This window comes from Musca autumnalis, unplaced genomic scaffold, assembly GCF_047663935.1.
Source record: "Musca autumnalis isolate F117 unplaced genomic scaffold, ASM4766393v1 scaffold_5, whole genome shotgun sequence".
NCBI classification, from domain to species: Eukaryota; Metazoa; Arthropoda; class Insecta; order Diptera; family Muscidae; genus Musca; species Musca autumnalis.
In genome coordinates, this window is record NW_027412088.1 from 15,090,165 (window position 1) to 15,117,835 (window position 27,671).

At 40.2% G+C, this 27,671-nt stretch overlaps 1 protein-coding gene across 1 annotated transcript; it reads left to right on the forward strand.

Moving 5' to 3' along the window:
* LOC141406773 (midasin) lies at positions 1-27,207 on the forward strand. The gene is made up of 13 exons (XM_073992793.1): positions 1-275; positions 336-577; positions 719-1,703; positions 1,786-1,949; positions 2,015-7,307; positions 10,548-10,710; positions 10,777-12,632; positions 18,447-25,070; positions 25,137-25,263; positions 25,327-25,798; positions 25,987-26,092; positions 26,165-26,773; positions 26,848-27,207. Exons 1-13 carry the CDS (start codon positions 168-170, stop codon positions 27,103-27,105), a joined length of 17,007 nt encoding a protein of 5,668 aa, XP_073848894.1. The 5' UTR covers positions 1-167; the 3' UTR covers positions 27,106-27,207.
* The last annotated feature ends 464 nt before the right edge of the window (positions 27,208-27,671 follow it).

Here is a 27,671-nt window from a genome sequence, read left to right on the forward strand (position 1 = left end):
AATTTAGTTGAGAGTAGAGTTTTTGTTTGGATCAGTCAGTTGGTTTGTCGGTCAGTTATTTCCATTTTTTTCCTTCAATTAATTAAAGAAAATCGAATAAATTGAATTTATATTGTGATAAAACACCTAAGATATAAGTGATAGTAGTTGAATTAAATAAAAATACAATGGAATTCAAAGAAAACAAGATCAGACAAAATATACGGCACCTCGTGTCACTGATTAACGTGCAATGTGAACAGAAGAAATATTTACAGGCCTTTTTACAAAAGAAAGTAGGTAGTATTTTATTAAAAAAAATGAATGAATCACTAATAAATTTCATTTTTATACAGATATTACAAGAAAAAGATGTTGAAAATTTACTAAATTTTTTAAGTTCCTCATTATTGGAGGAAAATCTTACGGTGCCGATAGCATTGGCTTTCGAAGACTGTTTGTTGTTGTTGGTTACAAATGCGGTGGCTGATAATAATAATGATGATGATAGCGGTATTAATGAGGAACGGTTTATTGAATATCAACGTAAAGCAGTGGCTCTAGCCAAGCTTATGCACTTGTCGTTAAGTGTAAAAAGGTAAAGAACATGTATTGATCTACGACATTTCATTGGTAAATGAATTGAGACCACGTTTTAGTTCAAACCTGACCTATGTCAACGAAATATGTTAGAGGTGTTTATGACAAGTTCTATATAATTCATATTCTCTTCTTTCAGATACGCTCTAAACTACTTTTCCAATAAACCGGCAATATTTTCACCCAGTCTTATGGATAAAGGTGTTACAAATAAGAAACCAAAGGCCAATCTTGAATCCTCTATGCCAAGTGAAGAAACCATTATCAAATGCTGTTATTATCTACTAAAAGCCAATGTGAATTATTTCAAGGAATTGTGGAACTGGTCTGATTTTATAGAACGTTATGTAAATGTGGTCCATGACAAACCCTCCCTTCTGAAACTGTACATAAATCACATTTTGGCCTTACTTACAAATATGAGTCCACAGAAATTGCGTTCTCTTAATGCCGATATACCCGAAGAATTACTTTTAGAGTTTGACGAAGATTTGACATCACTCAAACACAGCGCCCAGAGCACATTTACACCAACTGACACATCACAACAAGATGATTCCACCAAACGTACTATAAATATAAATTTAAATTCGTCTTTGGTAACCAATATCGAAGGTGTGCTTTTACCCATTTACAATAGAGCAAATTATGAATTTTATTCCAAAACTGATGGCCTTCATGATAGTATTGTACGTGTTGATTCGACAAAAGTTAATTTGCGTAGCATTGCATTGGGTACCACAGCTGGAAAGGCTATTTGTTTATCCGGACCTGTGGGTTGTGGTAAAACAACTTTGGTTGAATATTTAGCTCGTAAAACGGGTAGAATATGTCCTAAGCAACAAGAATTGGAAAATGAAAAGGATACGAAAAAGTGTTTAAAGGAAAATCAACAAAATGGCCATGTCAATATTCCGAAGGTGGGAGAGAAACGTAAATCTTTACCCCTTGATGTTATGAAGGATGTCAACGAAACATTGAAGGCTACACAGGGAGCAGAGGCGGAAAATGGTTTTGTCCGAGTGCAGTTGGGTGATCAAACAGATTGCAAAACTTTGTTGGGTCAATATCATTGTACAGATGTGCCGGGAGAATTTATATGGTTGCCCGGTGTATTGACACAGGTATGTAAACGAATCCATTATTGTGAATTCAGACACATATTAAATCCAAACTTATTTTTTTATTTTGATACTTTCCTTCCAGGCTGTTATGAACGGTTATTGGCTTCTTTTGGAAGATTTAGATAGTGCCACTACCGATACCTTTACCGTTCTCAGCGGTTTGTTGGAGAACCAATATCTAAGCGTTCCAGGTTTTAGGGATTGTGTGAAAATTGCTCCCGGCTTTCAACTTTTTGTAACTGTGAGGTAAGTCAGTCCACCGTATCTTTGATAAATTCATATCTTTTAAAACATATCATTTCGTTCTGCAGAAACAACAAATCATCTTCCAACTCGTCTCAAAAGGCCCTATTCTCCTTGTTGGAGAAATATCTGTACACCATCAACATTTTACCCTTGTCCCGCAATGAATTGTGTAAAGTGGTTAGCACCAACTATACAAAACTGGCGACGGTAGCCAATCGTATTGTCGATGTTTTCCTAACCTTTTCCAAAGGTAATCATGATGTGGCCGATAATTTGCGACAACAAGAAACCGAAGATCGTGCCAATAACACAGAACAATATCTACAGTTACCCCACGAAGAAGTCAACCTGAATTCGGTTACCAATTCGGGACGTCTAGTTTCGACACGTGATTTGATAAAACTTTGCCAAAGATCAAATCCAGTTTTCTCTGTAACCAGTTCTGAATGTGCCTATTTTGTATTCCAAAATGCTGTGGATATTTTCTGTTCCTATTTGCCCAATAGTAAGGAGAAAACAAAGCTGATTACCAGTATTGGTGCTAAATTGGGCATTATTCAATCTCGCTGTGAACATTTTGCCGAGGAATACAAACCGGAAGTCCAACTACAGCCAGATCGCATAAAAGTTGGCCGTGCCGAGTTGAAGGCCCGTTCCCCAGTCGATGATGTAGCTTCCTCTATCACCGAAAGGGTAGAGGAACAGGCCTTAAAACGTTTCAAACTTGCCAATGGTTCAGAGAAATCAATAAAGGCGACACGTCAAAAACCAGCCACATTTTCATTTACCCGTTTGGCCTCGTGTCTCTTGGAACGTGTTGCAGTTTGTGTGGCCAATGCGGAACCCATTCTACTGGTTGGTGAAACTGGTGTGGGTAAAACTTCATCGGTGCAATATTTGGCAGAAAGAACAAAGCATAAATTGGTGGTCATAAATATGAACAATCAATCAGATGTCTCTGATTTGGTGGGTGGTTTTAAACCTGTGGATTTGGCTTGTGTCATAGCTCCACTGCGTACCGAATTCGAAATACTGTTTCGCAAGACCTTCAACCAAGCCAAAAATGAAGCTTTTCTAACAAAATTCAGTATTTGTTACAATCAAGGAAACTTCTCTGTGGTTGTGAAGCTGATGTTGAAAATCATCCAATCAGTATTTGAAAAGTCCGAACGTAATGAATTGAGAGATAAGGATCTGCTGTTGCTACCCAGATGGTTGGATTTGAAAATAAAACTGCACAAGCTCAACAATCAACTAAGCAAATCGATTAACATTTCCTTTGCCTTCATACCCGGATCCTTGGTCAAATGTATTAAAAATGGCGACTGGGTTTTGCTTGATGAAATCAATTTGGCCTCAGCAGAGACACTGGAATGTCTTTCAACAATTCTCGAGCCAGAGGGATCAGTGGTGTTGCTGGAAAAGGGTGACTTTATACCCGTAAAGAGGCACCCAGATTTTCGCATATTTGCCTGTATGAACCCGAACACAGATATTGGTAAAAAGGATTTATCTGTGGGTATACGTAATCGTTTCACCGAATTTTTTGTGGATGAAGTCTCTACGGAGGCCGATTTAAGTTTGCTGATATCCGATTATTTGAGTGCCACCGGAATACAAAAGAAAAGCGTCATGAATATTGTCAAGCTGTATAAGAGACTTAAACAATTGGCCAAATTGGAATTAAATGATGGCCTGGGCAATAGGCCAGTATATTCTCTTCGTACTCTATGTCGTTCCTTGGCCATATGTGCCAAGAATTTGTGTGGTTCCATAGAGCGAAACCTTTATGAGTCGTTCTGTTTGAGTTTCCTAACACAATTGGATCCTGTCTCTCACAATGTGGTGGAACATTTAATCAAGGAGGCAATGCTAAGCAATGCCAAGGCAATTCTCGGCCAAGGTATACCCAAACCTGGAGATCAGTACTTGAATTTTGAAGGCTATTGGATACAACAGGGACCTAAAGAATTGGAAGAATGCAGCAGTTACATTTTAACAGACAGTGTCAAAAAAAATCTACGAGATTTGGCTCGTATTATCTCAATAGGGAAGCTACCCATATTGTTGCAAGGTCCCACCTCGGCGGGTAAGACAAGTTTAATTGATTATGTGGCCCGACGCAGCGGCAATCACTGTTTGCGCATCAATAATCATGAACACACTGATCTGCAAGAATACATTGGCACCTATACTGCCGATGCCTCAGGAAAGTTGTCTTTTAAGGAAGGCGTTTTGGTGCAGGCCATGCGTAATGGTTATTGGATAATTTTGGATGAATTGAATTTGGCATCTACGGAAATTTTGGAAGCTCTCAATCGTGTTTTGGATGACAATCGCGAGTTGTTTATTCCAGAAACCCAGACTGTTGTTAAGGCCCATCCCAATTTTATGCTCTTCGCCACACAAAATCCTCCTGGACTTTATGGTGGTCGTAAAACTCTTTCACGTGCCTTTAAGAACCGTTTCATAGAATTACATTTTTCCGATATACCACGCAATGAATTGGAAATCATATTGGAAAAGAAGTGCCTTATACCACCCTCTTATGCCCGTAAAATGGTATCCTGTATGATGGACTTGCAGAAGAACCGAAAGACAACTACAAAAAATGTCTTTACTCTACGTGATCTGTTCCGTTGGGGTATACGCTACACACTGGCCGATAAAAAACTCTTGGAGGATAACAATTATGATTGGAATCAACATTTAATTGAGGAAGGCTATTTGGTATTATCTGCCAAAGTTCGTAGTCAAATCGAAATTGATATCATTGAAGAGGCTTTATTCAAAAACTTTAGAAAGAGAATTAATTTGGCGACGTTGTTTGATGCCAAGGCCGAAACAAAACCTTCTCCGGTGACCAAAGATATTATTGAAGCCATTAGAAAGTTTACAGAACGTTCGGATATTGTGTGGACGCGTAACATGACAAGAATGGCGGTGTTGACAGCCAAAGCTTTGCAATTTGATGAACCTGTGTTACTGGTTGGACCCACCGGTTGTGGCAAAACCACCGTATGTCAAATATTGGCAGCGATTAAGGGTGTTAATCTCAGAATTCTCAATTGTCACATGCACACCGAAGGAGCTGATTTCTTGGGTGGTCTTCGACCTTGCCGCTCGCAAACTGAGGGAGAGAAAAACACCAAACTTTTTGAATGGACCGATGGTCCTTTGATTCAGTGTATGCAGGAAGGTTGCTACTTTATGGCTGATGAAATCTCATTGGCTGAAGATTCTGTATTGGAACGTTTAAACTGTGTTTTAGAACCGGAACGCACAGTGCTGTTGGCTGAAAAGGGTGGCCTTACGAAATCTGCAAGTGACTCGGAGATTGTTAGTGAATTTTTGGTTAAAGCCCGAGAAGGTTTTCAATTCTTGGCCACCATGAATCCCGGTGGTGATTTTGGTAAAAAAGAACTTTCTCCCGCCTTGCGTAATCGTTTTGCTGAAATTTGGTGTCAACCTTCCGATTCACGAGAAGACCTCATACAAATTGCCAGCAACTGTATACTGAATGAACAGAAAGAACTAAACCTGGACAAGAATGAGGTGGTGAAAATTGCCTCCTTTATTGTGGAGGTGGTTCTCTATATGAAGGATGTCATAGAGAAATTCAAATACTCAGTACGTGACATTTTGGCCATGGCTAATTATTTGGTGAGAAATCAGGCCCTCACCTTCCCAGAAAAGGCAGTGTTTGGTTTGGAAACTATTTTCTTGGATGCTTTGGAAATGTTAACAAATGACAGCATGGAAAAGGTTGAAAATTTACGCCTACAAATCTTGGAATATGCCATCAAACAAGCAGATGTGATACTAAAAGAGAAATTTACCCTTAGCGAGTTGAAAGAAAAGAAGGGAGTTTGTGTTGAATATACCCAAGATAATCGTTTTGGCATTAAACCATTCTTCATTGAAACCAATTTAAGGCAACAAGGAGAAGTCATTACTAAGGGGCAAGATTTCCTTTTCGATGCTCCCACCACCAAACAAAATCTGTTCCGTTTACTCTCAGCCTTGTCTTTGCAAAAACCCATACTCTTGGAAGGTCCTCCTGGTGTGGGAAAAACTTCAATTGTGGAAAATGTTGCCCGAGCAATTGGCTACAATATTGTGCGTATCAATTTGTGTGAGCACACCGATTTGGCAGATCTATTTGGTACTGATTTGCCGGCTGAGGATAACATTTTGAACACTCAACAACAGGAAAAGAGTGAATTGAAATCACCACAAATTGGTTCCTTTGTGTGGCGTGATGGTCCTTTGCTCTCAGCCTTGAAAGCTGATCACACATGGATTTTGTTGGATGAATTGAATTTGGCACCCCAATCTGTATTGGAAGGTCTCAATGCCATCTTGGATCATCGTGGTGAGGTGTATATACCTGAACTGAATAAAACATTTGCCCTCAATAAACAGACAAGGATATTTGCCAGTCAAAATCCCCTGAAACAGGGTGGTGGACGTAAAGGTTTGCCACAATCTTTCCTCAATCGTTTCACTAAGGTCTATGTAAGGAAACTTACCACCGAGGATTTGTTGCATGTCATTGAGGGAAAATATCACAACAACTTTTTGGAATTGAAACAACAATTTATCGAAACATTACCAGAAAATATTGCTGCAGATGATCTCAAGGGAAGTTTGTTTGATATCTACAAAGTATTGAAAAGCAATTCCCCACTCGCTACTTCCATGGAAGATGACATCACCTTCGACTTGGCATTGCGTTTGGTACGCTTCTCAGAGACTCTAGATCGTGGCATAAGCACAATGGAATTCGGCTATAGAGGTGGCCCCTATGAAATAAATCTACGTGATATCTTACGTTGGTGTGATTTGTTAATTGGTCCCAAAACTGGTTATAGCATACAGAAGCAAGCCACATTCCAACAAAATTTCGATCACTTCCTATTGGTACTCTATGAACGCATGAAATTGGTCTACTACCAACGTATGCGTTGTGAACAGGATAAACAATTTATACGCAATGCCTTTGCCCAAGTCTTCCAATGTGATGTGGATTATTTAAATGAAATCTCCGAAGATGTTAGTTTATATTGGACTGCGGAAAAAATCTACATTAACGACATTGTTTTGGAGAGAGATACGAAACCGTTGCGTTCATCCAAGGATGCGGGGAGTGGGGAATCGTCGTTGCCTTTGCTATTGGCCTCACAACGTGAAACGCTGAAAAATGTCATCGAATGTTTGCACATGGAGAAACCGGTGCTGCTGTGTGGTTCCACCGATTCTGGCAAAACGAAGATAATTGATGCCGTTTGTTGTCTATCGAATCAATTGTGTAATACCGATAATATTGATGATTCGGTAACGGGAAGTTTTCAACAGGTGAGTGTGATTTTTATTTTTAAAATTATTCCTTAATTAGGGGGGTTATGAGGCGCCTCAACGTATTATAGACATTGGCTTTCTTCCAGAACGGGAAAGTTTCTGCTGTGGTTAATAAAGATAGTCCTTCGAGGATGGATACAACAACCCACCTCCTCAATTAGAGTCGTAAATTAGCTGGCTAAGGAAAAGAAGATTTAACGTAGGTGGATGCACTATTTTAGGAAGTTTCCTCCTCTCAATAAGGGAGTGCAGGTTGCTCAGGATTAAAGGGTGCTTCTTAAGACCCTTTCCATAGGATAGGGTGCTTCTTAAGACCCTTTCTATAGGAAAGGGTGCTTCTTAAGACCCTTTCCATAGGAAAGGGTGCTTCTTAAGACCCTTTCCATAGGAAAGGGTGCTTCTTAAGACCCTTTCCATAGGAAAGGGTGCTTCTTAAGACCCTTTCCATAGGAAAGGGTGCTTCTTAAGACCCTTTCCATAGGAAAGGGTGCTTCTTAAGACCCTTTCCATAGGAAAGGGTGCTTCTTAAGACCCTTTCCATAGGAAAGGGTGCTTCTTAAGACCCTTTCCATAGGAAAGGGTGCTTCTTAAGACCCTTTCCATAGGAAAGGGTGCTTCTTAAGACCCTTTCCATAGGAAAGGGTGCTTCTTAAGACCCTTTCCATAGGAAAGGGTGCTTCTTAAGACCCTTTCCATCCCTGCAAAATGTTCGATGCCAAAGATGCCATTCAATCATGGGTGCAAGTGATCTGGCATGTCATCTTTTTAGCATCTTCATCGATGAATTTTATATGAGCGTGGACCCCAAAAGATGCTATTCATATTTGGATCCAAAGCATGTAATTTACACCAATGCTTTGACATGTAATTTTCACCAATGCTTTGGCATGTCATTTCCACCAATGCTTTGGCATGTCATTTTCACCAACCCTTTGCAATGACATTATCATTACGACGAGAGTTTTGACAACGTTGGTTGTGATTTCGAGTCTCTGACAACATCAAGCCTATTGTAAATAATTAATCTTATATATTTAGAAAAATGTTTATAAATAAAAACACTAAATTCATCCCTATTGGATCGATGGAATGGGTTGAAATGCTGATGAAAAGATCTGATCTTTCACGAGTTCCTTTGCATGGGTTCAAATGCTGATGAAAAGATCGGATCTTTCACGACTTCCCTTGCATTGGTTAAAATGCTAATGAATAGATCGGATCTTTCATGACTTCGTTTGAACCAATACAAAAGATTCCATGAAATCACGTCATCGCATGGAACCCCTTCCTTCAAATTTTGCTGGGATAGGAAAGGGTGCTTCTTAAGACCCTTTCCATACGAAAGGGTGCTTCTTAAGACCCTTTCCGTACGAAAGGGTGCTTCTTAAGACCCTTTCCATACGAAAGGGTGCTTCTTAAGACCCTTTCCATAGGAAAGGGTGCTTCTTAAGACCCTTTCCATAGGAAAGGGTGCTTCTTAAGACCCTTTCCATAGGAAAGGGTGCTTCTTAAGACCCTTTCCATAGGAAAGGGTGCTTCTTAAGACCCTTTCCATAGGAAAGGGTGCTTCTTAAGACCCTTTCCATAGGAAAGGGTGCTTCTTAAGACCCTTTCCATAGGAAAGGGTGCTTCTTAAGACCATTTCCATAGGAAGGGTGCTTCTTAAGACCATTTCCATAGGAAAGGGTGCTTCTTAAGACCCTTTCCATAGGAAAACGTGCTTCTCAAGACCATTTCCATAGGAAAGGGTGCTTCTTAAGACCATTTCCATAGGAAAGGGTGCTTCTTAAGAACCTTTCCATAGGAAAGGGTGCTTCTTAAGACCCTTTCCATAGGAAAGGGTGCTTCTTAAGACCCTTTCCATAGGAAAGGGTGCTTCTTAAGACCCTTTCCATAGGAAAGGGTGCTTCTTAAGACCCTTTCCATAGGAAAGGGTGCTTCTTAAGACCCTTTCCATAGGAAAGGATGCTTCCTAAGACCCTTTCCATAGGAAAGGATGCTTCTTATGACCCTTTCCATCTTCTTAAGACCCTTTCCATAGGAAAGGCTGCTTCTTAAGACCCTTTCCATAGGAAAGGCTGCTTCTTAAGACCCTTTCCATAGGAAAGGCTGCTTCTTAAGACCCTTTCCATAGGAAAGGCTGCTTCTTAAGACCCTTTCCATAGGAAAGGGTGCTTCTTAAGACCCTTTCCATAGGAAAGGCTGCTTCTTAAGACCCTTTCCATAGGAAAGGCTGCTTCTTAAGACCCTTTCCATAGGAAAGGCTGCTTCTTAAGACCCTTTCCATAGGAAAGGGTGCTTCTTAAGACCCTTTCCATAGGAAAGGGTGCTTCTTAAGACCCGTTCCATAGGAAAGGGTGCTTCTTTAGGCACTTTCCATAGGAAAGGGTGCTTCTTAAGACACTTTCCATAGGAAAGGGTGCTTCTTAAGACCCTTTCCATAGGAAAGGGTGCTTCTTAAGACACTTTCGATAGGAAAGGGTGCTTCTTAAGACCCTTTCCATAGGACCACAACAAATTCTTCAAAGGGAGGCTCAACCACCATTCCGATTGGACATCCCTCAATGTTGAAGGATGGGAAGTCAAAAGAGATGAATCAGCTCAAAACAAACCATGTATGCTGAAGACTGGGAAGACTGACTCAGCACAGGTCTCTATGACAAAACCAAACCCTATCCACAAAAACAAAGTGAAGAGAGTTAAGTCAGCGGAGGGACCACAATTGAAGGCCAAGAGACCCAATCCAAGTCAGAATTACAAACACTATTAATCCTCTGCCTGCTACCAAAAGATGGTACTGCCAGATCTCTTCTCACGGGTAGCAGCGCTGGAAAGAGCACCAAACGAAGAACTTCGAGTGGGGGTTATCGATAAAGCTGACCTTGTTGGAAAAAATCAGTGATAATCAAAGACATAGAGCAATATCAATGTCACATTAAGTCCAATAGGCCGTATTATAGAAGGCCACAAGCTCTTGTTGTAAAAAGTCGAGTAGGTCTTCTTATAGAAGGCCGCGTAAGTCTTCATATAGTCCGCCGGCTAAGTTTTCTCATAGAAGACAGGGTGGGTCTTCTTATAGAAAGTCAGGGATATGTTCGGAAGTCGGCTCCACTTTAGTTGGAAGAGTAGCAAAATAAGTCATCTAATTGCCCATCTTAGTGCCCATCGGGATCATTTCTTGATTTCTTTTATCCCCTATTCCAATAATATAAAGTTTTCCTGTATATTTTTTTTCAGATTGATTTGAATCGTCATCTAGAGGAGATTTCGAAACAAGTGGAAACCATTTACCTGAACTACATACAAGAAGCCATTTCCGATCCAAACAGTTCTAAAAAGAATCTAATTGAGGTCTATGACTCGTGGAGCAGTTACAGCTTACTATCAAATTCAAAATGCGGTATGAAGACACACATTTTTCAATGATTATAAAATAGAAATCAATGGATCTTCTTTTTTATTTCAGAATTCCGCAACAAGTCCATTGTTTCCGAAGAGCTAACAATTTACCGCAAACGTATAGCAAATCTTAACATTTGCATTGAAAAACTTTGCGAATATCACACAAAGGATCAAGAAGCATTGACTCAACTCAAACAAATGCAAAATCTACTCCACTTGCTAAGGGCTCATGTTGAAAATGCCGACACCCTAAATACTGGTGGCTATTTTGAATGGGTTGATTCACAAATTGTACGTTCTCTGAAATATGGCCAATACATTTCATTGGAACATGTTAATTTGTGTTCTTCGGCTGTATTGGATCGTTTAAATCCTGTGTTTGAACCTAACGGTTGCCTTATGATATCCGAAAAAGGTGTTGCCAAAGACAGTGACCTTACCGAAGTGGTGAGAAAAGCGCCAAATTTCAGAGCCTTCTTAACCATTGATCCCAAAAATGGTGAACTATCGAGGGCCATGCGCAATCGTTGTGTTGAATTGGCATTGGCCGGCAATGGATCTTTGGATTTGGATGATAAACGTTTGTTGGTCTATAATCAGGGAATCTATGATTTGCAGGCCATAAACAGCCTCATTGCCATACATGAAGGTATTTCCGCACTAACCGAAATCAATAACTTCAGCGTATCACATCTGATACAAATGGCTTTCTTGGTTGCCTCGTACAAACGTATTGGCTATCAAATGCAAAGGGCAATTTATGTCAGTGCCATGGAGGTTTATGTCTACTCGGCCCACATTGATTTAATGGGTTATGGTTTAGCCTATTATCAAAATAAACTAAGGGAAATTGTGGCCGAGGAGTCACAAAAATATGGCGATTTAAAAGCAGCTGGCCAAACAGAAGAACTAGAAACAGAGGACTATCTGAAAGATGTCCTGTTGAATTGCAACGACTTAAATGAAACCTCCATGATTAAATTGCAACTGGTACCATTGCGTATTGCTTTGAAAAAGGGCATTGCATCTGGCGAACAACTAAAACAAGTTTTGCAACAAGTATTTGCTGGATTTTCTCAAACAAAGCTGGAAAATGTACAACTGGAAACGCTGCTTAAATATGTCATTTATATGTTATACGAAAGCAGTTCAGTAAAGGATTTGAAACTACGTCACCTTCTGCTTAACGAATTGCTGCAAAACCACACCGAGCTGAAACAACTCTCCGATGACTTATATGAAAGCACTAAGGCAGGTATTCAAGAATTGAGTTTGAATACCATTGGCAACAATGCAATACCCTGGAATCCAAAATTATATCCACGCATACGTGATTATAACATGGAAACTTTGCAATTATTGGATAACAAATCATTGGGTCTCAGTTCAGTATTGATTGTTAAAACTCTATTGCAAGAAATTCCCCATGAAGCTGTCAGCAAACTAAGCAATATTAATGCCATCACATATTCCCAGGCTGTGGCCCAAAAAACCATAACCGACAAACTGAACAATGAATTTTTGCAATACTATTCAAAACTTATGGAAAATTTGGATCAAGTTTTAAAGAGTTCTTTGAAATATGGCCACATTGATATGAAATCTTTTATTGATCTCCATACCTCAGTGTTGTGGTTTAATCGACTTTTGGAAGTGTCACAAGGAAAGTTGTTCATCAACAAAGAAATCAATGTTGATCTTTTGGATAAGTTGCAGCTGCATTTCAAATGGTTGGATAAGAAATTGATAAAGCATCTTGAAATGTTATTGCCGGGAGATATTGCAGCCTTGCCGGAATTGAAACAGACGTTGGAGAAAGTACGCTGCTACATAGAAAGTGTCAAACATCCTTTGAATATTGTGCGCAAACTCTATGCCAAACAGCTAATGCAATTCCAGCCATTCTATAGGGAGGATCAGGTACGTTAATTATGTATTTTGTGTTTCTATGTATTCCAAAACATTTGTTTTCAAGTTGATGCTCCTAAAGGAGAGTTGCTCAATATAGTAAAGTCGTCCCTTTGCTAAACCACGGCAGATGTTTAGCTTCTCTTTGGAAAAAAACATTGGAAAATCCCAAATAACGGCAGTATCGGTCTTTTCATGGGTCATTGGTGTCCATTTGTCGTCATACGTTATACCTACGGTGACCAATGTTTTGAATGAAAATAGAGTACATACATAAATGTGTAAAATGTTAAAGGCCAACAAGTAAAAAAGTATCAGTCGGCTTTGCCGACTGAGATATACCCTCAGCCTGTGTAAATTGAAACAGTTTTTTTCCCAAAAAACGTATGTATTTATGTGGTTTCAAAATTGTGGGCATATGAACCGAGAAAAATGTTGATTAGGATTAAAGTTCAAAAGTTTTGCGGAGGAGGTACTTAAAGGAATGGACCTACACAGACCGTGGGGGTGCCATAGGGGGTTTTTACAACCTTCGGGCTGTTTTTTCAAGAAGTATGGTCTTGCCCCTGAAAAAAACGTTTACCATTGTAATTGAGGCTGCGAACGTAAGTTGCTTCAAAAAAAAATCAAAGTGATTCGATAGCAGGTCTTAAAGTGAACTTATCCGAAATTTTGTGTGGGGGGTTTTTTGAACTTTCAGGCTATTTTCTCAGGTAGTATGGACTTGCCCCCGATGAAACTTGTACCTTCGTATGGGGGACAGTGAATACAAATTGCTACAATAAAAACCAATGCGTTTCGAGAGCAGTTCCTAAACTGAACTTTTTCGAAATTTTGGGTGGGAGGTACCCGAAGAAGTTTACCGATTGAGTCCATATTGGAACCTCATCTAAGTCTGCTAGAAGTTTTACGATGTGAAAAGTATGGACCAAATCGGTTACTCCCTTCAAGAGTTATCGTGCGAACAAATCTTCCGAACATTTTCGCACATTTGTGGGTGAGGTACCGGAAGGAATGGACCGATATAACCCATCTTCGAACTTAAACTAAGTTTGGACAAAATATTACGAAAGCCGGATTTTGGGCGAATCGGAAGATCCGTTCGGCAGTTATTTTGCGCTCCAACCACTACACACGGTGTCATAGGGGTTTTTTGTAACTTTCAGGCTATTTTCTCAGGATGTATGGACTTGCCCCTGATGAAACTTATAGCGTCGTATGTGGGGCAGGGACAAAAAGTTGCTACAACAAAAATCAAAGCGATTCGAAAGCAGGTCCTAAACTGAACTTTTGCGAAATATGTACAAAATCGGTTACTTCCTTTAAGAGTTATCGTGCGCACAAAATTTTCGAACATTTCCGAACTTTTGTGGGGGAGGTACCGGAAGGTACTAAGTTTGGACAAAATATTACGAAAGCCAAACTTTGAAGCGAATCGGTTGATCCGTTCGAGAGTTATCGTGCGCTCCAGCCAGACAGACAGACGGACGGACATGGCTAAATCAACTCCAAAATGTCTGAAACACATTTCGTCCAAACATACTTGGGGTCTAAAACCATTATTTTGATGAGGCACATTTTGTCCGTATGAAAGTGTATTTACCCACGTTAGCATAAATGCTGAGGGTATAAAAAAGAGGACAGAAATCTTTTGGAGGTCTTCTAAAGGCAACTGAAGACCTTTGGACGTCTTCCAAAACCAACAGAAGACCTTTGGAGGTCTTTTAAAGACAACAGAAGAACTTTGGAAGACTTTTGAAGGTCTTCTAAATAGAACGAAAGACCTTTGGAGGTCTTCTAAAGACAACAGAAGATCTTTGAAGGTCTTCAAAAGACAACAGAAGACTTTTGGAAGGGTTCTAAAGGCAACTGAAGACCTTTGGATTTCTTCTAAAACCAACAGAAGACCTTTAGAGGTATTTTAAAGACAACAAAAAACCTCCGGAAGACTTTTAAAGGTCTTCTAAATACAACGAAAAACCTTTGGAGGTCTTCTAAAGACAACAGATGATCTTTGAAGGTCTTCAAAAGACAACAGAAGAATTTTGGAAGGGTTCTAAAGGCAACTGAAGACCTTTGGGCATCTTCCAAAACCAACAGAAGACCTTTGGAGGTCTTTTAAAGACAACAGAAGACCTTCGGAAGACTTTTGAAGGTCTTCTAATTACAACGAAAGACCTTTGTAGATATTCTAAAGACAACAGAAGATCTTTGAAGGTCTTCCAAGGACAACAGAAGACTTTTAGAGGTCTTCTAAAGGCAACTGAAGACCTTTGGAGGTCTTCTAAAACCAACAGAAGACCTATGAAGGTCTTTTAAAGACAACAGAAGATCTTCGGAAGACTTTTGAAGGTCTTCTAAATACAACGAAAGACCCTTGTAGGTCTTCTAAAGACAACAGAAGATCTTTGAAGGTCTTCCAAAGACAACAGAAGGCTTTTGGAGGTCTTCTAAAGACACCAAAGAAGACCTCTGGTGGTCTTCCATAGGCAACAAAAGACCTTTGGAGTCTTCTATAGACAACAGAAGACTTTAGGGTTAGGTTAGGTTTAAGGATGCGCAGCCCTCTATTAGAATAGGTGACTGCTTCACTCGGAGACCGTTGGTCCATTGTGTTCATCCTGTGTAGGCTATTTAAAGATGATGGAGATGATGATTTAAAGATGATGATGGAGGTGTGTTGTTGAGATGATTTAAGATGAAGGAGAGGTTATAGTGTTGATGCAGCTTGATGAGATGAGGATGATAGGATAGAGATGATGAGATGATGGTGAGTGTGGGAGATGTAAAGATTGACGCCAAGGAGTTATCTGGAAAGGTGAAAAGAATATGATTATTAAGGGTTGTTAAGGGCCTTTGCCAAGCCATATCTGGCAAAGTTTAGTAGGACGATGTGATCTATGTTAGACAGGAAGGTTAGAGTGTCTATCTCATATCTGCCTAGTGTACGGCATCTCCTTGTTTGCAACATGGGACACCTACAAAGCAGATGTTCGACTGTCTCTATCTCCTCCGCATCTTTACATAGTCTGCAGTAGTCAATGCCACTGTTGTCCCATTTTGAAGTTAGGGACCTCACTCTGCAGTGACCTGTTATAAGTCCCACCGCGATTTTCATCCCTAACTTATCAAGTGAGAGTAGGGAAGCCGTTCTTCGACGAGAAACCACAGGCCAGATTGCCTTGGGTACCCTGCAACCAGGTTCCAATAGCCATCTTTGATGTGCTTTCTCATTGAAGATCTCCCGAAGTTTGCCGATGTAATGGCACATCGGTGGCCGGACGGTTTCATCAACTGATAAGTCGATAGACCTAGAGCCACCTCTAGCCAGTTCATCTGCTGCTTCGTTTCCCATGATGTTGCTATGACCCGGAACCCAACAAAGCTTTACGATATCGTGTATATCCTGCAGAGCTCTCCTACAATCAAGAATAGCTCTTGAATTTATGGTCCGTGACTTGAGAGCCTTGAGGGCCGCTTGACTATCGACATATATAGTCACCAGTCCTGTAAGACTGCCTTCAAGCCATTTCACCAATTCAGCTGCTTTCTTGATAGCAAGAATCTCCGCCTGAAAAACACTACTGTTACCGTCAAGCTTATATGAGTTTTTTTATTAGTGGATTCTCGCAGTAGACGCCAGCGCCAGTACCTTCTTCCATCTTGGACCCGTCTGTGTAAATTGCCAGACCGTCCAGAGGAGATATGCACTCAGCCCATGCGTCTCTGCTTGGGAAGATAACAGTTAAGGAGTCAAACTTGAATGAGGTAGGCGTATAGTCGCTTACGCAACCATTGTCACCTAACTCAAGTCGACTATCAACTAGTTTTAGGACATTCGAGTGTCCAAAGTGTGAATCACGCCAACACCCTGACTCCCGGAGTCTAAAAGCCGTTCTCGCCGCCTGAAACTGGCTTAGGATATCCAGAGGTTGGAGATTGAGGATGACGTTTAAAGCAACTTGAGGAGTGCTTTTAATCGATCCGGTACTCAGCAGTGACGCGGTTCTTTGTACACTCGATAATTTGGAGAGTAACGCTTTGTTCCCAAGAGCTTGCCACCAGACCACTCCACCATAGGTAAGTATGGGTAGGACCACGGTTACATACAGGCAGTGTATGATCTGTGGTCTCAATCCCCAGCTTTTCCCAATGGAGTTCTTACAGGAATAGAGTGCCATGAGTCCTTTCTTCGTTCTCTCCTCTATATTTTTTTTCCATGACAAGCGATGGTCCAGAATAGTGCCGAGGTATTTAGCTTTCGTAGAAAGTTCCAAGGCCACCCCGTCCAGGACTGGAGGCTCGAAATTGGGAACTTTGCGTTTCTTAGTGAATAGTACAAGCTCGGTTTTCTCCGGGTTTACTTCCAGACCATTGTTCTCGGCCCAGTTTGCGAGTTGTACTAATGCTCTTTGCATGAGCTCAGTCAGGGTTGGCAAGAATTTGCCACTTATCAGCACAACCACATCATCAGCATAAGCAACCACCTTAATCTTCAGCCGATCGAAGCACACAAGTATTTCATTTATTACCAGAAGCCATAGCAGAGGTGAGAGAACTCCTCCCTGCGGAGTGCCTCTGTTAACAGATTTGATTGATTCAAGCTTCACGTTATTGAAAGCCCCCTCTATATCAAGGAAGGCCGCCAGCGTGAAGCCTGAATTTTCCATATGCTTCTCAACATGCCCGACCACCTCATGCTGGGCAGTCTCCACTGATTTGCCCTTAGTGTAGGCATGTTGCGATTTGCTGATGTTGTTGGGGTTTAATTGTGTTCTAATTTCAAGATCCAGTAACCTTTCTAATGTTTTTAAGAGAAAGGAAGAAAGACTAACTGGTCTGTAGTCTTTTGGCAAAGTATGTCTTGGCTTCCCCGCTTTGGGGATGTAAGTCACCTTAACCTCCTTCCAAAGACCAGGTGTGTACGATAACAATAAACAAGCCTTTCTACCAGCGCCGGCTCAGCCACATTCTGTAGCATTGCCGGTATTATACCATCCGGCCCCGGTGATTTATAAGGCTGGAAACTGTTGATCGCCCACCGAATTCTTGTGTGATTAGTTATTCTGTCAATCAGCTGTTCATCCTCGACGGTTCGGACTCGACTGAGATTTGCTCTTGGCAAGGCTCCGTCAAAGTCAACACAACCGGGAAAATGAACCCCTGACAGCAGATTCAAAGTCTCTAGACCGGAGTTATTCCAGGAACCATCGCTCCGTTTGATACTACCTATTTGTTTTGGGTCCTTAGATAGTATCTTAAGGAACCTGGCAGCTTCACTAACTCCTTCTATCGACTCACTGAAACTAACCCAAGAATTTCGTTTAGCTTTCTTGATTTCACTCTTGTACTTATTGAAATTGACCTTGTAGTCATCCCAATCCGTACTGAGTTTAGTGTTACTGGCTTTATTGTAGGATTTCCTGGCTGCTTTACGCAGCTTGGCTAATTGTTTAGTCCACCACACCGGTTGGGATTTCTTCCCCGGATAGGTGATTGGACGAGTCCTCATAGCTCACTAGGAGGGTTTTGGTTAGGGAATCCACAGCTCTCTCGACCTCCTCAACAGTATGAAGGCTTTTGAAGGTCTTCTAACGACACAAGAACCCCTGTTTCTGCCTAGGGTTTATTTATTTTATTATTTGTAAAACAAATCCAAAAATAGAGGACATAGAGTACGCAAAAAAAAGAGCACGGATACCTAAAATATAGTACAGTTGGTCACCGTAGTTATACGCTCAGTCTCAGATGTTGGCAAACGCGACATTCTTTCCTCCATGTTTTGAATATAAAATTCATTTCACTTAATTTTCATTTTTTTCTTAGATAAAACTCTTCACCATTACCCAACAAATGGACCAACTCCTGCAATTGATTCCCCAATATGGTAGCTACTCAGCGGATGATGTGGCTCGAAAATTTTCCACCCTGAATTCGGATACAAAGCGGAAATTACATGCCCTGCTGCAGAAATATTACAAAAAATATGATTTTACCAAATTCAATGACATTCATTTGGATGGAAGCCAAGCCAACATGCTACCCGAAAATCTTCGACAGGAATTACAACGTTTTATAAACCACTGTGCATTGGATGACACCAAAGAACAATTGGACATTACCCCTGAAGAAATTGCCACAATTGAAGAGGAATTAAGCACATTAGCCTCATCTCTAAATGTGGAACAACCGGATGAAATGAAAGTTGATCAAGTGTTGGAAAAACCCAAAGAAATCGATTTATTACTCTTGGCTTTGCGGGAATTTTATTTGGTGAAATATTTCATGGCCTCATTGTACAACACTGCACTGCTGCCTCAAGCATTGCTGCCATTAAATTATGAATACTGTGAAGAAGTTGTTAGCTTGAACAATAATGCTTTGGCTTTGCTGGGAACTCTCACCTCCAAGGAATATCAAATGTATCGCACGGTGTGCCAGAGTTTGGCAAATAATCTAACCACCAATAAAGATATGCATCGTGTGGTGAAATACTTGAACGGTGGCTATAGACAATTTACATCCCTGCAAAGGTTGTTGAATTATTCTTTGCAACATTTCCAAATGTCCAGTGTACATGGCCAGGGCAATTATATTTTGTCAGCCCTTAGGAATAATGAGGACGTTGCAAGCATAAGCAGCTATCAGGGTCCTTGTGTTATTAATACCTTGTGTGACTTGTTATTGGCTGGTGATGGTGGTTTTAAGCCGGTACCACTTTGTAATTTGGATTTATGGAGATCTTCCTTGGAAAAACTCAATCAAATTATGTGGCACAATTCACTGATGATGACACCCAGTTATTGTGGTTTGGATAATCTTAGTAAAACATCCGTGGACAAAGCTAAGCGTTTGATTTTAGAAATTGAATATGTCCAGGAAATGACAAAGGCCAAGCAGGAGGATGTTGTGGATGCCAGCAACTATATGCAAGGTTTCCAAAAATTGTTTGCCAAACTAAAGGAACAAGTTGTGGGAGTGGAGGAAACTAAACCATTTACTTTACACAGATCCTTGGCAAATCAACAAAAACTGTTTTCCTCTGCCGTGTTGTCCACCATAAGTGGTGCATTGGAATTGTGTCTGCTCACCTTTACCCCTCTAATAGATCCTGTAGAAAAAAGCCGTTTGAAAAATAACTATCTTTTGGAAGACATACAATGTCTGCTAAACATGTCTGTGGCCTTTGAATTCCTAAGGATACCCATGAAATATAAACATTTGGGCCATGAGATTAACGAGGCCTTGCAATTGAACATGGAAGACTTAAAGGTGAAGCAAAGCAAATTTGAAGAACGAGTTGCTTTGAGGCCCAATAAATGTCTCTACACCAATTTGGTTAAGGATCTAACACATTTCCTCAACACCAACTGTGATCCAAATGTTTTGTACAATTTCCTCATGAACATAACGGAATTGTGGTCGGAATTAACATCAGTGGAGGCGGCAGGAGGAGCAGATTTAACAAATAAATCCGTCGATGCCTGTAATGAGGTAGTCAACAAATTAGACTTGTGGTTGGCCAATTCCCAGCGTTTCATCCATCACACCATGAAGCCGTACTATGGCCATTATCAAGATTTTATGCAGCCCATACAATGTGCCATCAACCAATTGAGTTTGGGTTTCCATAACCTCAAAATCGCCCTGACCCAAGTAAAACAGGCCATGTTGGTGACAAATAAGGAAGCCGTGAACAATGTCAATGCCCATGGAAAACTGCATTTGGTGTTGGAAAACATAATGGAATTTCCCAGTGACAAAACGTTGGCCATTTACAATGTCAATTCCTCCAAGGATATTTTACAAAACCGTTGCCCCATCTTTAGTGTCTTAAATGAAGTGCAAGGCAGCGAAAGGGACTATTTCCAACTGCTAAAGGCCAAATTATTGGAACTAAAGAATCGTGTAAACATCAGTAATATTCTCAGTGAAGATCTTTACAAGGAATTTGATTTTGCCTTTAATATCATCAATCAAATATGGCAACAGGAGGAGGAGAGGAGACGCCAAAAGAAAAAGGAAGATGAAAGCCTATATGCCACCAAAACAAAGTGTCAAGATGAAGACGAGGAATTGCAGGAGATGCAGGAAATTGAAGAAATGTTTCCCACTGGCTTGCAGGAAGATTTTGGTGAATTTGTGCAAGAAGACACATTGGAGAAGGTTATGAAATTGGACAAAAAGAAGGCGGAGAAATTGAAGAATTTAAAGTCACCCATAGTTAAAGATGAAGACTATGCCTTCATTGCCAATACCTTTGCGGAAATTTTAATCAACTACACCCAAGCCTATTATCATCAAGTCAACAAGCCATCCGAGAAATTAGATTTTGTGGAATACTTTAAGAAACGTTTGTCGGTGTTTTCGCGAATCTACAGCCACTACAAGGCAGCTGTTAATGAGTCAATGGACCAGCATTGCTACAACAGTTTGTGCTTTAGCATTAGTTTGCAGCAGGATCTTCTTACCGATAACTGCAACTACAAATTGCCACAAAAGCAGCATTCGTATAATTTCTACAAGGATTCCAATATAACGGAGATACTCAATTGCACGGAGGTCCTAAGTGCCATTGAAGAACGTGTGGACAAGGAATTGGCATTATATCCGGAACACGCCACCCTATTGGATATCAAGAGGATTATTGCCCGCATACGCCTGCTGCCTTCTACGGCCTCAGTGGTACGTTTCAATACCGGTTTTCAGTTGCTCAGACAAAAGGTTGCCCAATGGAATGAGGTGGCCCACAAAAATAACCATCTCAAGACAGAAGAACAAGAAATTGCCGAATATGTACAACGCTGGACCCGTTTGGAATTGCAGTTCTGGCGTAATTGCATGTCCCAAACTGAAGAGAAGGTGGAAACTTCAGCCTATAAATATTGGTTCTTTATTTACAATTTGTTCCAAGAATATTTGGCCGGCTGTGAAATTGACCCATCTCTAAGTGACATTAGGGAAACGGAAAAACGTTTTGCCGATTTGGAGACCCAAGAGCAGGAGACTGGTGGCCAAACTTCCAACAAATCGAAAGTGGATTTAAAGGATATCTTACAAATTCTAAGGCAATTTGTGGAATCATCCTGCTATGGAGACTTTGAAATACGTTTACAGTTACTGCTGGCATTTGAATTGTATCTACACAACTCCCTAACATATTCGGAAGAAAAACAGGAGGAAGAACACCACAAAAAACAATTGATTTATGGTTTACGCAATTTGCAATTGTATTTTGCCCAATTCGGCAAGGAAGTCGAGGAACACAACAAGGCCATCAGGGGTCCCATAGAAAAGAAACTCAAGGAATTGGTTAAAATTGAAAGTTACAACAAGGATTTATCCTATTTCAGTATGCGCAACAATGTTGCCCGGGTCCATCGCAATCTCAATAAATTCCTCAAGGAATATGAAAAGTTGCTAAAAGAGAAAATCACAGCCGTCTTCCAACCCCAAGATGCCACAGCCAAGGATTACAATATGGCCAATGATAAGGGCAAAGATTTGAGGCAAGATTCCACCATACAATATTGTCGTGTAGATGGTAAAATGTTTATGCTGCCACAGAAACTGAAACCCATTACAAGTTCCGAAGAAAACACTTCTTCTTCAGACCTCTGTCTACTGCATAAAGTACAAAAGCTCTTCAATACCTCTAGAAATGTGGTTAAGGAAACCGTAACAAATGCCGTGTATCCAAAATTGACAATCGCCCTGGATACCTTGCTCAGTGAACAACTGGAAAGATGTGAACATTTGAGAAATCTAACAGTGGACCGCAGCAAGGAGAGACCGAAGCAAGTACTGGAAGCCAAATCCATATTGCAACAGAAACGTAAAGGCCTTACAGATCTCTTCAAAATTCTCAGCAATTTGGGTTTGAACTATAAAACCGGTCTTTTGGAAACACAATTGCGTACGGAATTTGAGGACTTTACCCTACCAGCCTTTTGCATTAAGACCATGCTGCGGCATGTGGGCAAGATGAAAGGACTGCAGCCCCAAATTCTGCAGTTGAATGAAAACATTGATCTCTATTTCCACAAGAGTGTATTTAAACTGAAACTTTTGCAAAACATTATGTTGACACCCCTATCTGAATTGGGACCACCCAACATCGAACGCATCAAGGGCTTTGCTGTGGATTTCTTCTTGCTGGTGCAAAATCAAAGGCAGCTGCTGGCTCAAACCACCAAGAACATTTATGATTATCATCTGACCCTGCAACAAATCAAGCAATTGGAAGCAGTACAACAACAAAAAGGCGAAGCACAAAGCCAAGGTCTCTCTTCGCTTGATTTTCAAACTCTAAGGGATCACTACAATACCCTAAAGACCTCTTTCATAAAGGTTCGTTATGTTTTTGAACAATTCAAATTGTTGTGGAATTGTGTGCCCAAAAAGCAACAACCAGAGAACTCCCTGTTCCAGGGTCACAATTTGTTGCTGCAAAACAGCGAGCAATTCAACACCATTGTGGGTTATGCCCAGCAAATATTGAAACTCTGCAAATCAACACTAAAGGATATGTTTGAAAATAACCATGAATTCCTTTGCCAAAGCAAACTGGAACACTATCAAGAAGCCCACAACAATATACAGGATGTAATGGAAAAATTACTGAAATGCTTTGAAATTTCTGCCACCGAATTCATGCCCATAGCCAAACCTTTAATTGATTTAAATGAGTCTTTGTTGCATACCAAGGACCACTTAAAATCTCATCAATCATCATCAGCTTTGGTTAAATGTAAAACGGACAATTTTGAAAACATAACACCAGAACTGGAAAACATCATTCACTCTATTTTAATGGCCCTGCAAAAGCTCTACAAGAAACATCCCTCAAAAACCATCAACGAGGAAAATGGCTCACCCAAGAGGAAAGAAGATGACTCGGAAGATGATTTACAGGAGCAACATTTAAAATCCAAAATCTATGGTGGACTCAAAGATGATTGGTTGACAATGCAGGTGGATGTGATCAACTCCAAACTCTCCAACATCTTGTTGAACCTCAAGCTTACACCACCTTCCGCGGAAAAACAACAACTCATACAACAACTACTCTCAGTGCAGCCTCTTTTGGAACAATTTAATCTAATGGCCGAATATTATTTGCTACAACAACTGGGAGCCCACAAAATATCCGTTAAAATCCTCTCCATTGTCCTTACTGTTTTTGTGGAGATATCCACCAAAGGTTTCTGTGTGCCCCAAGATCTCATGCAAGACGAGCAGGGAGAACAGAAGAAAGACCAAAAGGAGGGTGAAGGTTTTGGCCTAGAGGATGGCACCGGCGAAAAGGATGCCTCCGATAAAATTGAGTCTGAAGATCAATTGGAAGATGCCAAGCGTCCAGAAGATCGCAAGGAAGAACAAGATAAAACCGAGGATCAAGAAAAGACCAAAGAAGAGAAAGGCATAGAAATGAGTGAAGATTTTGAGGGTAAATCAGAAAAACCCGAAAAACCTGAAGAGGATGACAGTGGCGAATCCGAAGATGAGGAAGAACTCAACAAAGAAATGGGAGACACTGAGGAGGGCGCAGAAAAACTCGATGATCAAATCTGGGGTGATGATGAAGAGGAGCAGGAAGAAGAGGAGAAGGAACTCGAGGAAGAAGAAGATGGCAAGGGTTCCAAAGATGAAAAGGACGACCACAATGACCTCAACTCCAAGGACGAACAAGCCAAGGATTCAGAACAAAACAACGAAGAAGAAACTGGCTTGGATTCCACCAATGATCCCAAAGAAGATAAACGAAAACAACAAGAAAAAGACATTGAAGATATGAAGGACCAGGAACAGGATGATGAACAAGTAAATCCCTATCACAATGAATTGGAAGAACCACCAGAGCCAGAAGATTTTGATATGGGTGATATGAACATGGATGACAAGGAAGAAAATGAACAAGACGATAAGGGGGAAGACCATGACAACCCCTTCGACATAGATACCATGAAGGAAAGCATGCCCGAACAAGAAGAGAAGTCCCAAGAAAATGATGACGAAAATCAAGATGAAAATCCCGACAAAAATGAAGGAGATAGTGATGATTCGGAGGATGAGGAAGATGAAACTGGTGAACCAAATCTAATGAAAGAAGACAAGACCAATGACCCCGAGAAGGAAGAAGAAGAAAATCCCGAAGATGCTGAACAAGATGAGGCTGAGCAACAAAAGCGTGGCGAAAATGTGGAAGAAGAAGAGGAGAAAAAGGATGACAACGAAGAAAGTAAAGAAGAAAAGCCTGAAAACTATGAACAATCCAAGGATAAATCAAGCAAAGAAGAAAATGTCCAATCAACTCCAGATACAGAAGTTGATGGCAGCAAAGATCAAATGCCGGCCGAGCAAACGGAAAAAGATGTACAGCAAGAGCAGACCATGGATGAGCAAGATACGGGCGAAGAAAAAGATGGTGTTGGTCAGGCCGAAAATGATGTAAGTTTGAGGAACATTTTTATATCTTTATGGGAAATTAATTGAATTTTTTTTATCCAATTTCAGACAACTGATGGTGGCCATCAAGGCATTGCCGAAACCAAAGAAACAGCCACCCAGGAAGAACGCAAAAATGAAAGGAAAACCGAAGAGAAGCGGCGACAAGGTCAAACCAACGAAGAAAGGACATTGGGTAGGATATAAATTTGTTTCTTTTTTGTTTTACCCTCGTTTCACAATATTCCCTCCTTTCCAGGTGAAGCTGAAAAGAATAAAATCAAACAATTGAAAACCATTGACAAACTCAATGAAAAATCCCAAGAAGATAAGGAAGGCGACAACGAACAAGAACAAGAAGTAGAAGCCGATGAATATCAACATGTCAAAGATCCCAAAGCAAATGATAAAACCACCTTAGACAATGCCACCGAAGAGCAATCAAAGAAAATGCAACATCTTGAGGATGAAGAGAAAAAAGACCAAGAAGATTTGGATGGCGAAACAAATGAAAATATGGATCTAGATGAAACCCCAGCTCCACAGGAAGAAAATGACGAAAATCTTCAGGAAATGTCTGCCGAAAAGTTGGAAAAGAATCAAGACAAACCATCAAAATCATCGGAGAAGACAAATGAACGTGCCGAAACACAAGAAGAAATGGAAATCGAGGGAGAGATTGTACAAACTATAACGGTGCCGCGTAGTAATGATACCACGGCCCATTGCAAGTAAGTTGGGGATTAAAAAATGTCAAGAGTTTCCACGTCACTAAGCTTAAAATCGAATCAAAGAAGCCCCTTCTTATCCCCTCGGGGTTGTCTTAGGGAAATATTTTTTTCTTTTTTATTTTATTTATTTATTTTTTAAATTTGAATTGTATTTTATTTTTTAATTAATATTTAATCCTTACTTTCAGTACGGACTTGCTTCTTAATGATAGTACCAATGTTGACGATATGACAACAGCCGAGGCTTTGGAATTGAGGAAACTCTATCAACAACAAGTTACAACACAGAAACCGGTAAGAATTATTTTAAACAGTCCACCAACATACACCCCAAATTAAACATTACCTTATGATTTTTTCCCGCAGTCCGCTCCCACAAATGACGATCAAGAATCGTGGCAAGTAATATCAAATCGTATGACACAAAATGCCCGAGATCTCTGCGAACAACTGCGTCTAATATTGGAACCCACCAAATGTACCCGCTTGAAGGGTGATTATCGTACTGGTCGTCGTATAAATATGAAGAAAATAATACACTATATTGCTTCACAATTCCGCAAGGATAAAATTTGGCTCAGACGCACAAAACCGGCACAACGTGATTATAAAATTACAATAGCAATTGATGATTCCAAATCAATGCATCATAATAATTCCAAAACTCTGACATTGGAAGCAATTTCTTTAGTTTCACAAGCCTTGACGTTACTGGAAAGTGGTCGTCTAAGTGTGGTGTCATTTGGTGAACAACCACAAATCCTATTACATCACACAGAGCAGTTTGATGGACCAAAATTGGTCAATTCTTTGCAATTCGCACAAGATAAAACAAAAATTGCCGGTTTATTAGATTTTATAAGGACCGTAAATGCTGAAGAGGGAGCCATGGGTAGTTCGGATAATGGTCTATTTGAAAATCTTTTATTGATTTTAAGTGATGGACGTAATATTTTCAGTGAAGGCAAAATGAAGGTAAGTAAAAGTAAACCTTTGGATAAGTTTAATTACCTAATATCTACATAAAATCGTTTCCTCTGTCCTTTTAGGTTAAAAATGCCATTAAATTAGCCCGACTACAGAGAATATTCCTTGTTTATATTATCATTGACAATCCGGATAATAAAAATTCCATATTGGATATCCAAACTATGGAAATGTTACCTGATAAAAGTATAAATATTAAATCTTACTTGGATGACTTCCCCTTCCCCTATTATGTTATTGTAAGAGATTTAAATCAATTACCCTTAGTTTTAAGTGAAGCCATGCGTCAATGGTTTGAAATGGTTAATAGTGAACAGTAGTAGATTTGAACTTTTATACACTGATTTATGCCCTATTTTTAAGTATGTACATGTTGTATATAAGTAAGAAGAAATATATATAATAACATTTAGTTAAAAAAAGTTATTGTGTTTCCGGTTTCTTCACAAAAGAAAACAATGGCCGTAAGTCCAAATTACACTGTGAACCGAAATTTTAGGGGGTGGAAAATTCCTATTGGAGATGAAAGCCCTTGGTGAGTATATACAGAACCCCGAAGGACAGATTCGCCGTGAGTCGATCTTTCGCGATATGGCGTGATGAAGTTTTTGCTAGAGACCCTGTAAGCCATCAGGAATTAGCGTTATATCTTTGTCCACCGTTGCTTTAGCTTATTTTTGATATGACATGTCTTCAGTCAAATCGAATGAGGATTATTTTCGTAGATCACTTCGACCTTCTAACTCGCTTCCTTCTATGTCCTTTTCGTCCTTTATTTTAAGAGCCGCTATAAAAGTACCACAAGATGACGTTTTTCAACTTCGAAATGTTCAGCAAAAATGTCGGCCAGAAAATTTTAGGTACGGCTCTCATTGACAACAAATTG

What these genes read in the sequence shown, in the direction of transcription:
- LOC141406773 (XM_073992793.1), top strand. Translation starts at nt 168, where the DNA reads ATGGAATTCAAAGAAAACAAGATCAGACAAAATATACGGCACCTCGTG. An exon ending in AAGTTACAACACAGAAACCG is followed by an intron (nt 26,093 to 26,164) that starts GTAAGAATTATT and finishes TTTTTCCCGCAG; the next exon opens with TCCGCTCCCACAAATGACGA. An exon ending in TCAGTGAAGGCAAAATGAAG is followed by an intron (nt 26,774 to 26,847) that starts GTAAGTAAAAGT and finishes CTGTCCTTTTAG; the next exon opens with GTTAAAAATGCCATTAAATT.